Source organism: Lacerta agilis, chromosome 6 (assembly GCF_009819535.1).
Source record: "Lacerta agilis isolate rLacAgi1 chromosome 6, rLacAgi1.pri, whole genome shotgun sequence".
NCBI lineage: Eukaryota > Metazoa > Chordata > Lepidosauria > Squamata > Lacertidae > Lacerta > Lacerta agilis.
In genome coordinates this window covers 76,540,531-76,559,651 of record NC_046317.1, presented here as the reverse complement: position 1 = coordinate 76,559,651, position 19,121 = coordinate 76,540,531, and the positions used below count along the sequence as shown (strand labels likewise).

At 43.6% G+C, this 19,121-nt stretch overlaps 1 protein-coding gene across 1 annotated transcript in view; it reads left to right on the top strand.

Moving 5' to 3' along the window:
• Positions 1 to 3,585: 3,585 nt before the first annotated feature.
• B4GALT5 (beta-1,4-galactosyltransferase 5) overlaps positions 3,586 to 19,121 on the top strand; it is a 53,718-nt gene continuing 38,182 nt past the window's right edge. The window contains exon 1 of the mRNA XM_033153518.1: positions 3,586 to 3,797. Within this exon, the coding sequence (XP_033009409.1) occupies positions 3,674 to 3,797 (124 nt within the window). The 5' untranslated portion in view covers positions 3,586 to 3,673. The remainder of the gene's footprint in view (positions 3,798 to 19,121) is intronic.

Here is a 19,121-nt window from a genome sequence, read left to right as displayed (position 1 = left end):
CAGGACAGACAGCAGGCGTCTGCTGCACTCAGGTCTGTGGTGTGGAAAACAGTGGCCGGTCTTGCAATCAGGTACCAGTAAGCCTAGCCAAGGTTTTCACTGCAGGGCATCCGGAGCAGGCTGTGAAGATGTATGTTGTAGTGGATGGGCAAAGCAACCGATCCCTGGCTAGTTCAGAGTTCTTTGGCCTCTTTAGCTTGGGTGGGGAACATATACAGTTCACTCTCAAGATGTGCGCCAGTGTCCAGAGACAGGGCTGACCTGCTGGGAGCCTGAAGGGCCCTGCCCTGTTTCTCTCCACCTGGCTTGGGGCAGGGCCTGACAGTATTACGGTGTGGTGTGCTGGTTTGACAGTCATGGACAGAATGTCCCTACAGAGAGTGGTGAAGACAGCACACGACATCATGAGCTGTCCCCTGAGTCCACTACACGTCATCGCAGGAGACCGTTGCCTCAGAAGAACAAGTAAACATTCTCAGGGATGACTCACACCCTGGCCAGCACCCTTTTAATCTCCTGCCCTTGGGCAGGAGATATACCGGTACCAGGAGAAGCTGCGGGCTGTGAGGCTGCTGAATGGAAGACAGCAACATTGTAGCTGACATTCGGGTTGGTGGTCGTAGGACAGCACATTGAGTGTAACAAGGACTGAGAGATTGTAGGGGGGAGGGGGGCTTGTTTAATCTCACTGTAAACATGTGGTGCAGTGACAATAAAGTATTTCTATAAAGGAGTGCTTCTACTGCTGCTGGGCAGAGAGGGCTCCGTTTTTGTTTTTAAATTGCTTTTACTTTTTATCTATGTGATTTTAAGTTGTGATTAATATTAATGCTGTATTCTTAGTTTTAGATTTTATTATTTATGTGGAAATTGTTTTCCATTTGGTTGTGTACTTTTTGATGTGTTTTATTTATTGTTTATGGCTTTCGTTATGTTGGCAATTATGTAAATCTTGTCATGCCGCCTTCAGCATTGTTTTAACTATGGAAAGGCGGCATCCAAATAAAATGATGATGATGATGATGATGACAGCAGGTAAGAAGGTGAGTGGCTTTGTGATCGAACCACTCGAAGGTGGAACTCATTTTTCCCTACCGACCTTACTACAGTGTGATAGCTTGCCGGACAATCGTAGCCTGATTCCCACACCAGACATCACACAGCAACACCCTCATCTAAGATCGATCGCCAATCAGATTCCTGATCTGGATCACGAGGCACAGATTCTTCTGCTACCAGGAGTAGATTGCTCTGACCTGCTTTTGTGCAGTGAACAAATCACTGGATGCCCTGTACACCTAGAAGCTGAAATTGGGATGGGTCATTGTGAGAAATGTGTGCTTTAGACTCATAAAAATGTGGCCGTCTTTGCCACAAGTCTCTTGGCTAATGGCTGGGCCTCGGACCCGACACCATGCCCACAGCACTTCACGTTAAATGACAAAGGCTCTGTCTTTGGAACAACACTGTTTCAGACAACCAAAGATGACAATGCATTAGCTCCATTTATAAAAGACAAACAGTTCCTGTGAGGACTGCTGGAGCCTGAACTCAGGAGAGATGTCTCAGGCAGCTGGGTCACACCACTTCCTTTTGGCATACCTAGGCAGTGCTTGCCCAACAACCAAAAGGTGGCTCTTTCTCAACTCAACTCCTTGTGCAGGACTCTAGTGAGGAAGCCCGAAATGAAAAGCCATTTTGTAGATTTCATGGACAAGATGTTAGCAAACGTACATGCAGAACCCACACCACCATTGCAACAGGGTAAAGGATGCTGGTACCTCCCATTCTTTGGTGTGTACCATCCACAGAAACCTAGGCAGATCAGAGTAGTGTTCGACTCCAGCGCCCAATTCCAGGGCTTCTTACTGAACAAGGCTTTCCTCACCTGCCTGGACCTGACCAACAGCCTGGTCGGGGGTCTCCTCCGCTTCAGAAAGGAAGGCGTAGCTGCCATGGCTGACATCCAACAAATGTTCTACTCCTTTCTCATGAGAGAAGACCACCATAACTATCTGCGCTCCTTATGGTACAGTGATGAGCAGCATAGTCAAGACATCCAGGAATACTGCATGAAGGTCCACGTATTTGGAAATGGACCATTCCCCGCTATTGCAAACTATAGACTGTACCAAACTGAAAAGACTGTAGAAGAGAAGTTTAGATAAGATGTGTGCCAATTTATTGAAAGAGACTTCTACATGGATGACGGACTGAAGTCTGCACTCACCCCAGATGAGGCTATCAATCTGCTGAAGAGAGCACAGCAGATGCTAGCAGTGGCCAACCTCAAGCTACACAAGATTGCCTGAACTTGGGTTTCATCTTGGGAAAAACCAAGCTGGCACCACTCCAATGACACTTCATGCCAAGGCTAGAGCTGTGCGGAGCCATGCTGGCAGTAAAACTGGCAGAGTTGGTAGAAAAGGAATTGGGCCTCCAATTTACACAGACAGCAAGGTCATACACAATCAGCAAAGAAGGTTCTGTGTGCATGTGAGCAGCTGGAACAGTGGCGATATGTTCCTACCTATGTGTGTAAAACAGCACATTTTTGTAGCCTTCGGCCCCACCCCACAATATTATATACGTTGCATTCCATCATCTCAGTTTGCTGAGGCAACATGCTCCATTCCAGCATCTCAGCTTGCTGAGGCAACTTGGCTAAAGGGCGCCAAGTTCCTCCTAAAGCCAGACTAATTATCGGGGGTGTTTTCGTTTTATGTATTTTGTGTTTCTATTTTATATCTTGATGCTGGCAAACTGCCCCGAGATCTTTCAGACGAAGCGTGGTATACAAATGTAATGAATAAATGAAAAATACAACAATAATATTGAGTAAGGCAGCAAGGCGTAGTCTTAAGTGCGGATTTATTTTATTTTATTGCATCAACCTATGCGTTTGCCTTTGACCTATCCAGTACTGAAAAGGAAGATGTTAGTTAATAAGTAAACCTGTTGCAAGAATAGTTGTTTTCTGTTTTCGTTTCTAAATGAATGATGGTGTTATTTATGCAATATTTTAATTAAAAAACAACAACTACGCTTGTGACACAGATTGCACCTTAATGGATTGTATAATTAAATTTAATTTTGGGGGAAAGAAAAATATGTCTGAGGGAGGTCAAAAGCCACCGGTGTGACACCAGGGCTCACTCCGCTTGGGAGAAGGGAGAGCCATAGAGCGCCGCCTCCGCCTCCGGGATCCTCCGTTTTGGGCCGTGAGGAGAGGCGTTGTCGGAGAGGGCCTGGCTCCGCCTCCCGCTGGCGCCTCCCACTCCCCACCCCCTACAGCCTCTCTCCGCTGCCGGCTCCAGCCTCGGCCGTGACCACAGTGGAAGAGAAAAAGGGAGGCGAGGGAGGAGGAAAAGAAAGAGAGGAGGAAGCGGGGGGAGAAAAAAAAAAGGAGGGTGTTTATGAGGCGACTTCGGAGGCCGGCTCTTCATTCATGCGGCGGCGGCGTCGGAGCCGAGGAGAGGGGCGCACGGAGCGAGAGAGAGGCGACTGAAGGAGAGGGAGGAGGAGCCGCCGCCGCCGCTCCACAGCCAGCAGCAGCAGCAGCAGCAGCCTCAGTGCGCCGCCGCCGCCTGCCTCAGCCCTCCCGCTCCTCCTCAGCCGGGCTGCCCTCCTGCTCCTCCCGCGAACGGCGGCGGGGGCGCGGCGGGGCCGGACCATGCGGTGGCAGCGGAGCCCTCGGAGGCCCTGGAGGCTCCCTCGGCGCTCGCTGCTGGCCGCCCTCTTCTTCTTCTCGCTCTCCTCTTCCTTCCTCTACTTCGTCTATGTGGCGCCCGGCATCGGTGAGGAGAAGGGCGAAGCCGGGCGGGAGAATCCGTGAGGGGAACGAGGGTGGTGGGGAAGCGCGCGGGCGCGTTCTCGAGAGCCGCCCGCCCAGCCAGTCGCCTCAGGACCTGAAAGTGACCCTGTGTGTGTGTGTGGGGGGGGGGAATAAAATGGGGTGGCGGCTGCTTCATATGTGTGTGTGTGGGGGGGGGGGGAAGCCCCAAGATGGAGAGCCTCCTTCCTGTGAGGAGAAGCAGTGTGTGTGTGTGGGGAGGGTCGCCTCCTCACCCCCCCCAATCGCCTGAGCGGGCGGATGGGTTTTTTTGGGGGGGGGGGAAGCGAGGAGGGTTCTCCCCCTCCCACAACCACTTCCCTCCTAACGGTCGGGAAAGGGGAGGGGCGAGCCGGATGTTTAGGGGTGCTGCTGCTGCCGGGCGGGAGGTGGTGTGGTGCGACCCCCCCCCCCAATGCTGCTCAGGCCCGGCTGACAAGCTGCGTGGTCTCGACTGCCGCAGCCTTGGGGCGGGATCGCAGGCATCTTCTCTCGGCCCCCCCCCGCCCCCACAGCAATGACTCGCCCCCGCCCCTCCAAAGGTGTGTGTATTGAAATTTGTGTGTAAAACAGCACATTTTCGTAGCCTTCGGCCCCACCCCGCAATATTATATACAAATACAGAAACTTCGAGAGGATACCCTTACCTCACCTCCACCCCACCCCCCGGCTTGGTTTGGGCCTGGCTAGTTTCCTCCGTCTCTAGTACACCTTGCCACCACCCCTCTCCGCCCGCATTTCCCGCTCTCGCCTCTCGCCTACCCCGGTTCCGTTCTAAGAATCTATGGCATTCGTTCCCTCTCCTTTGCACCCGCATAGAAAGGGGGGGGGGTGAGGTATACTTTGCGTTGTTGTAGCGTGTCTCTGGCGTGGATCTATATTGCAGCATGTCCACAGTGTTATTCCTGTTTTATAAAACATAAAGTCCGTGCGTTTCGGTAGGCATCGACAGTTGCAAATAATATTTTTTGGGCGTAAGCGGGGCTTTTCGTTCATTTGGGGGGGGGGGTTCGGTATATCCCTGTGTGTACTTTAAGAATAGTCTTTTGACCCCAGTTCCTCCCTCCTGGCTATGAATTATCTCTTCCTTCATCTGTGTTCTTTCTCTCTTTCCACCCCGCCCCCCCCCTTGTATCCTGACCTTGACTAATTCACCTTTTTATCCTCTCCCCTTCTACATACAAACAGAAGGAAGATGTTAGGTATATGGATGGGAGATTGTGAAGTGTTAGTGTAGATTTCCTCTTCCTTTCTTCCTGTAATCTGGGCATTGGTGCCTCTTTTAAAAAGGCATCATGGAAGGATGGTTGGCTAGGAAATTCGCCTGAGTATGGTAATTCCCAAATGGACATGTTAAAAAACATAGGTAAAACTTGCAGGTTGGGCCTTCCAGGTAGTGATTTGGCAGCAGGTTCAAATACTTGGTGGTGATAGTAAAAAGCATTGAATGAATAATTAGTGATGTTGGCTACCTCGCTCCTAAATACCATAAGGTAGTTAAGCTCATATTATGCTGGTTGTTAAATATCTATTATTAAACATCTATTATAAGGGACATTTTTCTGTTCACTTAAGACAAGATTACTGCAGTTCAACTAACTGCTGTCTTCTTGCAGATTTCACTTTCTGTGCTGTCACGTTTATGGTCTTTTTATGTCTGGTTAGAGTGAAACAAAGTTTTATTATACTTTCGATCACCTGCCACAATGTTACTGTTACTGTCTAATGGAGTTTGGGATCAGACCATTTCTCTTGAGAACAACAGTATTTATTTAGTTACAGGTAGGTAGCCATGTTGGTCTGCCATAGTCATTTATTTAGGTCTTTATTTATTTAGTATTATTTAGGTCTTGGCTGTGTTTGAATTTACATACAATTAGGAAATTTGGGGAATACTTTGGATGGTTTTGCAGTAAGAACGTCTTCATTTAATGCTAAATAGCAATTTATTTTATATTACAGAAATGGTTAGCTGAGAATGTGAATGTTCCTGTATACAACCTTTAGGATAGAATTTGGTATTATTTCAGTTAGATACCATGATCTGACCCGTCTAAATTGGTGTTTTCCAAAGTGGTTGACGGTACTGTGCAGGGGATGAATAAAGATCCAGGGGCTGAAAAAGCCTCTATGGGTGGAAAAGAAATTCACAACATACCGGTAGTTTGAAAAAAATAGTTTGGAACTATGAGCTTCAGAAATAAAGGGCATGGGAATATATAGAGTGCCCTCCCTTGCCAGTGAGGAGTCCCAGCATTTAATAAGGTGGTTCCAGATTATAATAATAATCCTTATATTGTACATTTTATGCTTCCAAATAGTGGTTTATGTACTGATATTTCTTGACCCGATTTCATTTATATTGTTAAGATTATGGGTTGGGGTCAATAACAATTTTATATGCTCATCAATGGGTCAGTGAACTCAGAAGTTTGGGAAATACAGATATAAATAAACAGTTACTGTTACCTCAAGGCAGTAACAGGATAGAAATCCTAATGTGATTCTAATGTGATTGAATACTAATTTCAGTACCTTCCCTGCAGTATGAAGCCTGCCATTTGTAACATGTAGTGTTCATTCATTGTACAATGAGGCATCTGACCCTTGAAACAATGTAATAAATCTAGCTTTTTGAACCTAAAGGCTGCAATAGTGTAGTGCAATCCTAACCCTCAGATTTGCTAGCTGGGAGATGTTAGGATGTGGCACTTCTCTCCCCCTTGCTCTCTTGCTCAGCAACATAAATTACTTGTCCTGGCATATATACTTACCATGAGGAGAAATTCTCTGGCAAAAGTTATGCTGGTGTAAAGTGTGGGGAATGCACATGTTACAGGTGAGGAGAGGAATAAACAAAGTTACATTTCATCCTAAATTCATTCTCTAGTCCCAAGAGCTTCACCAAAAATGCCAGCATAAATTAATCACCCCATTGAAGGCACTGGAAGGGCAAAAAATGGTTAACACTGCCTCCCACTCTCCTACAACCCTGACCCCTGGCCAGCAACAGTTAGGATGCAGCTTCACTTATAGAGGACATGGCAGGCATATCTGCTAGTTTAATGTCACACAGGGTAGCTAGCCTAAATGTAAATTGATATTGAATGCATTAGTCAGTGGTTACTTTAAGTAAACTAGTCATACTGCAGTTGCTGAAACCTAAGAATGAATTTATTGCTTGTTAAAAGAGTAGTTTGAAAGCAGTCTGAATCACTGTACCTTGCACTCTGTAAAATGTTACAGCCACTGAAACTTGATGGCAAGAGTTCTATTTAGCAAGGTTGTGATTTTTCTTCCCAGTTTGCATAGTCCATGTAAGTTATCAGTTTGCGTAACTATCAGGAATTTGTTTCCTACTTTTTTATTAACATGCACTGAAAATAATTAGTTTTTTAAAATAAAAAAACACATTTTTTACAACAATCTAATAATAAACACTTCATAATAGTCATACTTGGCAAAGGAAATAAGCTAACAGTCTTAATATCTGCTGTAAAACCAGCACTTTTAACAACGACACACCTGCCTAAATATATCGGTACTTTTAAAATAGCTATGGGTATAGCTCTCAGATGGCAAAACATTCTGTATGCAAAGTGCCACCACTGAAAAGTCTTTATTATATGCTAAAGGCAATCAGGAACATCAGGAAGACTTGATTGTTAGCATTGCCTCACAGATTATGCTGAATGAACATTAAGTCCTATATGCATTATTCTTTCAATGCATATTTGCATTTGGGAGTAAACATTGAATACACTGGCACTTTTGGGAAAGCATACATAGGACTGGGCTATTAATCTTGTTCTTTTATCTTCAAAAATGTACAGTGGTGCCCCGCTAGACAAATGCCTCGCAAGACGAAAAACTCGCTAGACGAAGGCATTCGTCTAGCGGAAGGCTGCCCCGCAAGACGAATTTGTCTATGGGGCTGCCTCGCAAGATGAAAATTTTTCGTCTAGCGAAAGCGCGGCTGTCATTGCCGCTTCGCTAGACGAAAAACCCGCTAGACGAAAATTTTCGCAGAACGAGTTATTTTCGTCTAGCGGGGCACCACTGTAATGTGAGATGTGTTCAACAGTTCACACTATTGAATTCACCAACTTGCCACTGTTGAGTGCATTTTTTAAATTCTGGTGAGATCCCCTGCCCTTCTCACGAGTGTGAAGAAAAATGAGGCAATCTTGTTTACCTCAGACATAGTCTCAGAGGGTTTGGGAAGGCAATATGTCCCCCAATCAACTCAGATTGTAGCTGGATATCCTACCCCATAGCTGCACAGGTCCTTGGAAGCTCTCCACTGGAGACATCATCGTTTTCTAGGGAGAGGGTTGGGGCAGTGCCGGACGCTAATTTGGGTTGACTATTAAGGGTGTCTAAATTATAGACTTATATTTGTTACATATATGGAAGAACAATTCCTTTCATAGTAACTAAATTTTCCTACAGTATCATAAGGTAGTTCAATTATCTGTCCCATGGTTTTATTTTAGATGTGTTGTCCTTAGAGACACTCCTATTCATTAAAAGTTTTGACTTGCTTTTTTAATATAATTCTCAATATTGATGCTACTGCTGGCAGTAAGCTTTGGCTTCCTCAGGCTATATACTTTGAGGCAAAGTCAGTTCTAGTAGGGGAAATATATCACAGGAATATATGTTGTTCTTACTGCAATAGAGTAAGATGGTTACTCTCTGGAACTAGTGCTGCAGTAGACATTTCAGAGTCCTGAAATGGATAAGCAAAATAATACATGATGGCAAAATAACTAAGTTTAATAGAATTGGAGTTTGAAGGGAGCTGAAGGGGATTCTCCCCCATTAAATAGAGTATGATGTGCTTAAAGCAGGACTATACAATGTATGAATTGCAAGCCAAATGCTGTCCATGAACCATATATTTTGGCTTGCATGTCTGCATATTCTGCAAAGCAGGATTGTATTTATAGGCTTAATGGTGTACTGTGCTTAGCAACTTGGTAGAGCACAAATTCTTCATTTAATGAGAATGACTTGCACCTGCAGTGCAAGACAGTATTGGGCAAGTAGACAGCATTGGGCTAGATAGACCAATTGTTTAAGGTCGTTTCCTATGTTCAGGGTAGCTTAAAATGTTATTGAAAAATGCCAACCAAAGCCTTGAGAGCTGCAGGGGAATCCTTACTCATAGTCCAGTTAATTAGTGTAGCACACTGGCAGTAATTTGGAACAGGGAGTTCTCTGTAGTAGTACCCTGGTTGTGGAATTCCTGCCCAAAAGAAATGCATTTCTCCCCTACATTGACAGGTTTCTGGTGCCAAATGTTGCTCTATTCTTCAAAATTTTGGGAATTAAATATATTTTTAGAGTACACTGGTATGTTATTGCTGCATTTGTTAATGATTGTAAATTGCTTTCATATGATCTTTTGTTAGTATTTTTGTGTGATAGATGCATCTTTAAGGAACTATTTTGTCACCCACCCAAATGGATGAAAAGTAGGTTAAATTGCAATCAGTAACTACCAGTAATTTCTTCACATGCACCCACTTAACAATGATTTTTCTTTTTTTTACATTTTTTTAGATGTCTTAAATATGTTTTTTTATATTGTTTTCTTACTTGTTTGCTGCCCTGGGCTCCTTTGAGTAAGTAAGTGTCTTCTTTGTGTGTTCCTGCCAGGTGAGGTACAGGTGGTTATGAGTAAGAAGACCTTATCAGTTTTGGCACCCCAGAACAGAATGACCTCCATAGGGAGCTCGCAGTGCCTACTTTCAATGTATTTGTGCCCTAGGTGGTCAAATTATGTCCACATGCCTTCTAAAGGCAATAGATTTAAAAAATAATTATTATTTTCTACCCTGCACGTCATGTTTTTTTTTAATGCTCCATCGTGTTTTTATTACCCAGTGCATGTTTTCACTTTTGTCTCATTCTGCAAGCTCTAACAACTTGGTGAAATACTGAAAATAAATAAATAGCACCAGACTTCCCCCCCCCCGCCCACTTGTGATACATTGAGTTCTTGATCATTTAGTGGATCAGGGAAGAGGGTCTTGCCTTCAAGCTGGGGATTGGCCTAATTAGTTTGGTTTTCTCTTGGACCCTAATCCTTTCTTACAAATTATTTCAAGCTTGCAATCCTTCTTGAACTGTGTTAATGTGAATTGAATACAGTGCACAAGATTCATGCAATTGCTGACTGAGAATGGGTAATGCAAACTTTTTTTCCTAGCTTGATACCTAGATTTCAGAAAGAGAGAGAACTCACTTGTAGTTAGGAAACCTTTGGCTGGCTTTGAAAAATAAAACTCTGACTCATAGTCTTAGTAGGCTACAAAGCACTTATAAACATTAGCTCCTAACAGGTATACTTCTCAGGTTCTCACTAGACAAACAGTTGTCAGTTGTATACACTAATTTACTACCAATGTTTGGACCAGTTAAAATTTATCTTAAGAGAACAAACTTGTTCTATTGCTCCCTTGTCTTTCTCTCAGTCTAAAGCCAAGCCTGGTTTCTGCACTCAGGTGGAATTGGCAGTACATAAGGGCTACATCTATTTCATATACAGTCATACCTCATGTTACATTTGCTTCATGTTATGTTTTTTCAGGTTGCGTCCCGCGGCAACCTGGAAGTACTGGAAAGGGTTACTTCCGGGTTTCGCTGCTTGCGCATGTGCAGTAGCTACTAAGCTGCAGGTTTTTTTACATGTTGGTCATTGTTTGACAATATTCTTTAAATTTTCTGGTTATCAGAAAATCTTACTAAGTGAATTAGGAAAAGTATTTCACGTGGATCACACCTTCCTTATCACATGTATTTAGATTCCCAGTGGAATACCTGGCATGGCACTTTGAGGATAAAGTCATTCAGCTTTGTAGTGCCTTAGGCTTAGATAACACTGTTGTTGCAGCTCCAGTTGATGTTTGCAATGCAGCTCCTTCCCAGTGGGATCAATTTCAGTTCATGTGGCCTTGATATGGATAGGACTCTCACAATGATGTAACCAGCTTCTTGCTCTCTTGACCCTTGCCTCAGTTTGGTGGGGTTGACTTAATTGGTCTAAGGTGTGCTGAATGCATGTTTACATGATGGAGTTGTGCCTCCTGCACCCACTTGGAAGCCCACCTTGAATCCTGTAGGTTACAACAGCTCCTTCATTCTACATACAGGCAATAGGGTGTCTGCCTGGTATGTTTCAGGAAATGGTGAAAAGCTGCCAGACCAGCCAGTATGCATGGTGTGACCATTTTGCATGAACGTGGCAAATGCCAGATGGACTGGTTTACACATTTCACTTTTGTAAGAAAGTGCAGCTAATTTTTCACCACTTGAGCCATATAACACTGCTGCTGTTTTCATTTTCTGACATACAGGAACATATGAAAAATTGTCTTTCACTAGTTGACTATGGTGCCGTTTCCCAGCAGGGTTCTTTCCCACAATTTAAAAAGAGTCAGCTCTTCAAAAGCTTGGGCTGCAGTTTATCATAAGAACAAATCTGGGGCTCATTCTTATCTCTATGAAGAATAATGGGGTTTAAAAAATGGAAATAGATATGTATGCAGCTACAGAATGCATGAAAATGTATCTGTAATCATGGCCTGATGGTGTCATATTCATGCAAATTGTATCTTTGTACAGTATGCAAACTGGCTGCAGACTTTTGTATATATTACTGTGGTAGTGAGTGATAGGCAGATCTATAAATGTAAGATCTTTCTGAGCTGTGTGTTTCTGATCTTGCAGTATTTTTGGACAAGCTTCTTGCCTGTGAGGAGGGGATCCTTCCTGGATCAAGAAATATGGATAGTTAGGCCTTCCTTATATTAAGACAAACCTATTATTATTAATAGCATTTATTCATCACTTACTACATAAAATGTCTCATAGTTGTAATTCAAAACCCATACATTATACAAAATATAAAAAAATATAAAAAGTTAAAAGGAGATAAGACTAAAAGTGCTTATCCTGCAATAACATAGAAAGGATGAACACCAATATAGGCTTGGGTATCATTATACTGTATAACCCCAATTAAGATCCAAATGTGTGGAAGAACAGGGACATCTTTGCCTGGCACCTCGAAGTTGATGATGATGGTGCCAAGCAAATCTCTATGGGGAGAGTATTCCACAATTGGGGAGGCACCACTGAAAAGCCTGTCATTAGGTTGCCACTTTCAACACCCATTTGATGGGGGCACACAAAGAAGAGCCTAAATTGACAATTTCAGGGTCTAGGTAGGTTCATGTAGGGCAGGCATGTCCAAAGTCTGTTTCAGGGGCCTAATCTGGCCCGCTGGCTGGCCAGCCCTCATGGCAGTATATGTATTGGGGTAAAATCCTAAAAAAAGCTTAGCAACTGCAATCCTTAAAAAAAAACCACAAAAAAACCTCAACAACTTTGGCCTTCACTCATGTTCACGTCATCAAATCTGGCCCTCTTTGTAAAAAGTTTGGGCACCCATGACCTATTTCCAGGTTTGCGATGTTCGAGTTCCAAGTTGTTCATCAACTAAGTTGTTCGAAAACCAAGGTACGACTGTACAGTAATCAGAAGCTGATGCATTCAGGCCAAGATTAGTCTTGTAAAATTAGCCCTCCTGTTCCCAGTCAGCAGTCTGGCTGTTGAAGGCTGTACTAGCTATCATTTCCAAACTATCTTCAAAGGCAGCCCGGCATATAATGCAATGTATCCTTGCTGATCTCCAGCAAAACGTTTAGATCTGCAAGTAGATCCCAATTTTCTTTCTGCCTGTGCCTCATTATGCTACCAAATTTAACAAATAGTTTGTTTTATACTTAATATCTTCAATACAGTGGATCCATATTGCAGTGGTTAAAAATGCAGTTTACTATATGGCCTTTATTTTACCATGTCAATTTCCCTTAAAATCCCAAGTGTAGAGCATTCAAGTCTGGGTGAAAGTGATCAGTCCTGTAATATATACCCCTTCCACATGGTGGAAGTGACCTTGTATATTGTTGCTGACTGGACTTTGTATTCTTGGCTGCTGAATAGTGCATGATCTGCAAATCGTATGGTCAGTCTTTAAATGGAATATTGCTTGGCTCCATAACTCCTCAGCTTTAATGGGTTTATTACTCAAAGCAAGGGGGCAGTGATAACATGTCATTCTGTTTAGAGCTTTGCTTCCGGATTAGTCTTTGTACGAAAGGAGTGGCTCTGGTGGTATGCATAAGGTTGAGGGAATAGTTCGTCTTTTCTGCTACTAAACAAAGTTTAATAGAAGATCACCAAACCATGCAACATGTTTTCATTATAGTAATGCTTAATAAACAACACACCGTGTTTGCCTCCTCTTTGGGTGCAAACAAGTATTGTAGTGATCAGAATAGTTTGTTGCTAGGAGTAGTGCTAGTGTCAGCAACACAGAAGTTGGAGAGGTCCTCTGTTATGAAAGAGGTTAGTTTGCTTATTGTATATATGAGAGACTGGTAAACGTGCATCACTTTCTAAAAAAAAAAAAAAAAGCCTTTTGCTGCTGCTGGAAAAACCATCCTGATACTATGCATGTCCAGTAACAGCTTTGACGTTTTAACAGGAGCTATTTGCATTATTTAAATACAGAGAGAGGTCCTATCTAGAGGTTGCATGTGCTATTTCCTTTCTTCTGTTGCTCTGAATTTGACTTATATCCTGAGACATTTCTGCCCCTTCAGATGGCGCAATGGGTCAGTGTGTCTGGTTGTTAACCAGAAGATTGGTGGTTTAAGCCCAATCAGGGATAGCTGTGGGCAGAATTCCTACATTGCAGAGGGTTGGACTAGATTACCCTTCTGGTCCCTTCCAACTGTTCAGTTCCATGATTCTATGATTGCCCCTTCCATGTTACCTGAATAGGCTGCCTGATCTATGAATTGGACTTCTGACTGTATTCCTTGCATATTGGCTTCTATGAGGATAATCAAGATGTAACTGCTTGAACATTTGGACATTAGTCCTGATTGAAAACAAATCAAGCAAGGATCTCAAGAGTGCAATAAAGCCTTGCTTGCATGTGAATCTTTTTTATACTGGATATGTTTATCTCTTATTTCAGTTTGACCCATAGAATCATTGAATTATTGAGTTTGAAGGGATCCTGAAGGTCAAGTCCACCCCTCTGCAATACATTAATTGCTGCACAGCATTAATATTACCTGCCCTTCACCCTAAGGTTCCAGAGCAAGTTGCAACAATTAAAACACAATATCAAAAACAGTTTATAACAATTTTAAATTTATGGAAATAAAATGGGTCCTAAACGTATGCATCTCGGGTATGAAAAGCTGTTCCATAACTTAGGGAGTTCCATAACTTAGGAAGTGCCACAGAGAATGCCCTTTCTATAGTTAACAAAGCCCTTAAATGATAGTATTGAATAGAGAACTATGTTTGGAATCTCACAAAAATCTATGCAGTGGGGCATTTTAAAATGGTTTGTGTGTCTTTATATTATATGCAACTAGAGCAATGAGTAACCAGTCACTGCTTTTTATGCATATGGATCTTGATGGGTGCAATTGTACATTCAGTTTTCTGAAAACCTGGTCCTTTAAGCCTTGCTTGGATTCCTTGCAGTGGTAATCTTTAAGTGCTCTCTGTCAGTTCAGTCTGTTCTGATCAGATTTAAATGAGACAATGGTTTTAACATCCCTTGAAAATGCAAGGCTTGTAAATATTCTTTGGAAAAGATGAGATTGAGCTATCACGTCGAACTTTCAGTTTTGACACAACCTGATATAATGGATCAATTTTACACATCCTTGGTGCTATTTCAACCTGTCACTGCCAATTTGCTTGTTAACAGTGATTTTCTTCCTTGCTGCTGAATGCTGGCCATTTTGATGATGATATTGAATGTGGATCATATCTTCTTCTTACTCATAGCCGAGTAAGATTGTCTTCCATGAATGTGGTCAAACATGTTGGAGCAGTGGTAGTAAGGTTGTTCAGAAATTGGTATTAAAAATGAAGAAAATCTATTCCCTCACACCCAAACAATGTATTACATTAAGAATATATTGCATTCATTAGGCCAGTTACAGTTAATGTTTTATGCTTTTCATTCTTTGCAAAATCACACAACTTGTGTGGGTCCCCCTCCCCCCCCCGAACTGGAACTTTGTATGTTTGTTCTACAGTGGGTGCCCAGGGGATTTCAAACACTGTTTATGGCATTAATAATGTTTAAAGACCACCTTGGATCCATCAGTTAAAGCAATAGAGACAGATTATATGAATCCGACACACTGTGGGACTGAGGTTAAGATGGGAAATTTGTTTGTAATTTGAGGTACCTTTCTCCTTGGGAGGTAATTCAACATGTAAAGCAGGGTGGTTCACTGTATGGCCCAAGGACCACATGCAACCTGCAGTGCCTTTTTTGGTGGCACTCAGCACCATTTGATGCCCCCTCAATCCTTGTACCACCTTCCCAAAGCTGAGTAAGCAAGGCATTGGTCTTTGGGAAGGAGGTGTGAGTGCTCTGATAGGGTGCTAGAGTCCTCTCACTTCCTTCCCAAAGCCTAGTTACCATTTTTTCCAGCTTTGGGGAGGAGATAGGACGGCTCCTCTGTCCAATATTTAACTCTAATTCCTATATCTTCCTTCTATAGGAAACTAAAACAAACCCAACTTCTCATAGAATAAAGAGTCAAGCTCCATGAATGCATTGACCAGAAGTCAGTGAGAGGCACTAATGGAGGGAAAAGGGAGCCTCCTAGTGCTTAAGACTTCAGTGTAATGTAGACTATCCTTTGCCAACCTGACCAGGGCTAATGTGAGTTATAGTGCAAAACATCTTAAGGGCATCTGGTTAGCAAAGGTTGATGTAGGCAAAACACTACACTTCTCAGTCTAAAATTACTTCTACATCACTCTGATTGTTTGTGTCCTGAAAGACTGTGCAATATGTCTTAGAACTGCATTGATCACCTGTAGCCGTATCACACTGATGTTCGTAACCCAAAGATGCCTAGTTGTTTCCTTTACATTCTCTTCTGACAGATCAGCTTCCTGTTGATGGCAAAAATGTTTTGTTATCTCCCTGAGTTTATTTTTTAAATCTTTAATCCCATTTTTTTTTCACCTTATGAGTTCATAAGGCCATCCAGTTCATTCTACACAGACTTCCTGCTCCTTTTTTATAGACAATGCTACCAGAGTTGATGCCATCAGCATTTTCCTGCTTTCTTTCCCAAGGTCACTGAAGAAAAGTGTTGGAACATAATAAATCCCGGAGTCCATAAAGGAGGTCCACTTGCTATTTAACTCTGAAAGCTGTCTTTTTAGCATAGCTTTTCATAATCTCTTAGTATGTACATCTTAAATTTTTCTTCAACTTAATTCATTTTCTTCATAGCATTAAATCACACATAAATTCTGGATGTGAGTTTCTGGCCACTTAATATGCTGCTGTGGCATAAAAGGCCATCTCTTCCACATGTTCCTCTGCTGTACAGCCATAAGTAGCAAAAGGAAATCATGTAAAGGCATTGGTAACTCTCACTTCAACCCTTTTCTACAATGGGATCTTTATATTGGTTTCCTGCTAGGTTTGTTTAGTTGCATATGATGTTGTCTCCTTGTACACATGAGACTTCAACTAATCTCAGAGTTGCATAAAGGGCCAATTGCTTATCCAAACAACACATACATCATGTATGCAAGTTTTGAAGTTGTGGAAACCAAAGGTCAAAAAGGGAATAAGAAGGCATGCATGTTATCTATGTGATGTAACACTTTCCTTTCTATTATAAAAAGCATTTCCATCAATTTATAAAAAGTTATGAAACTTCATTGAGCTCATTTCATGCTTGTAAATGGTAACTTGCTTAATTGGTTCTAGGCAACTAAGCAGGGAAGCTTTACTAAAGCAGTTATTCTTTACTTTAGGCCACAAGTTACCAAGATAAGTATGTGGGCAGGTGGACTACTGAAAATCTTCATAAACTGGAAAATTTAGGATTTTATCCAACTAAGTTCTACTTAGAGTTGACTCATTTAAATTAAGAGGACTAAATCAGCATTCATTTCAATGGGTTTACCTTGGGGATTACTAATATTGAATAGAAACTGAAGTCTTTATTTGCAATGCTGTGTTAATTGGGTTTGTGTCAGGAAAGTGACATTCTGCCTTGTTTTGTGCCACAATGATCTGTTTGGGAAGCAAATTTTAAGTTCTTCAAATATGATTAGTGCTACTATTTTTTTAAAAATGGTGGTTCTAAATCTCAGATAAAATGGTGCATCAGATACTGTAAACCATCATTTTCAATTATTATTGCTCCCTCCTGGAACTGGTGTTGCTTTTAAGAGAAAGCTATACTATACATCTCTCTTTAGATTTATCTTCCCAGCAGAGGTATCTCTGGAGAAATGTACTCAAGATCCTTTTTTACTGGCACAGTCCCAGGAGCAATTAAAGGCTTCCCTATACAACAGACTCCCAACAGGAGAGACCTCTGGAGTGTTTAGATACTCTAGTTATAGCAGAGAGCAAAATAACATATCCTCTTGTAAGTAGAGGAAACCCAGACTTGACTATTGTGTTTTGAATTGTTCATATAAAAAATTCCTTCCAGCCTTTCACTCATGAAATGAAGCTTCAGTATACTGCCAAGGAGGGAATAAGATATGGAGTATACCTTGAATAGAATCCCATGAGACTTGATGTTTTGTTTAAGACAGCCATGTTTAACAGCTTGCCTGGTAGCCATAGGCAACCAGGAATTCCATGCATACAAGTAGGTGGAATTCATTGCAGGCGAGTAAGCAGGTGGAGGATGGTCAAATCTCTCTATCCCTCCTCTTGTCAGTTCACTTAATTTCTGTGCTAGCTGTGCTAGCTTAGCTGCAGAGGAATGAAATCCCATTGCTCTATGGCCAGCATATTAACCAAGCAGGTTTGCAGTGGATTGGCAGAGGAGGTATCTGCTTGAGATAAGGCTTTTTTACTAGTCTTCTTGAGAGGCAAGTAGCCTGTGTTTACATGCTGACTGTGGAGGAGTGAGATTCCTTTACACTTCAGCCAACATTGAAATACAGTGGTACCCCGCAAGACGAATGCCTCGCACAACGAAAAACTCGCAAAACGAAAGGGTTTTGCGAGTTTTTAGTTGACTCGCGAGACGAATTCGTCTATGGCTCTTTTTCGCAAGACGAATTCGTCTGGCGAGGTACCACTGTAAGCACCGGATCCTCGCCCCGCCGTGTTTTAAAGCTGCAGGGAGTGCTGTTGTTCGCTCCTTGCAGCTTTAAAACGCGGCGCGGCGCGGATCCGGTGCGCGGGGGGCGGCGTCGGATCGCGCACGGCCATCCAAAATGGCGGCGCGATCCCCCCGCCCCCCGGAGCCTTGCCCCGCCGTGTTTTAAAGCTGCAGGGAGTGCTGCTGTTCGCTCCTTGCAGCTTTAAAACGCGGCGCGACGCGGATCCGGTGCGCGGGGGGCGGCGTCGGATCGCGCACGGCCATCCAAAATGGCGGCGCGATCCCACTCCGCCCCCCCGCGCACCGGAGCCTCGTCGCGCCGTGTTTTAAAGCTGCAGGGAGCCAACAGCAGCACTCCTGTTCGCTCCCTGCAGCTTTAAAACGCGGTGCCGCGCCATTACAGGGAGCTGTAAAGGCTTACCTTTTTCTCCGGTCGGGAGGGGTGTTGTGCATCGCATCCATCTTGGATCGACTGTGCATGTCTGCGATCTCCAGACATGCACAGTCGATCCAAGATGGACCCGATCCATCTTGGATCGACTGTGCATGTCTGCGATCTCCAGACATGCACAGTCGATCCAAGATGGATGCGATGCACAACACCCCTCCCGACAGGAGAAAAAGGTAAGCCTTTACAGCTCCCTGTAATGGCGCGGCACCGCGTTTTAAAGCTACAGGGAGTGAACAGAAGCATTGCTGTTGGCTCCCTGCAGCTTTAAAACACGGCGCGACGAGGCTCCGGTGCGCGGGGGGGCGGAGTGGGATCGCGCCGCCATTTTGGATGGCCGTGCGCGATCCGACGCCGCCCCCCGCGCACCGGAGCCTCATCGCGCCGCGTTTTAAAGCTGCAGGGAGCCAACAGCAATGCTTCTGTTCGCTCCCTGTAGCTTTAAAACACGGCACGGCGAGGCTCCGGTGCGCGGGGTTGGCGGAGTGGGATCGCGCCGCCATTTTGGATGGCCGTGCGCGATCCGACGCCGCCTCTCCCCACCGGAGCCTCATCGCGCCACGTTTTAAAGCTGCAAGGAGCGAACAGCAGTGCTGCTGTTCGCTCCCTGTAGCTTTAAAACACGGCGCGGCGA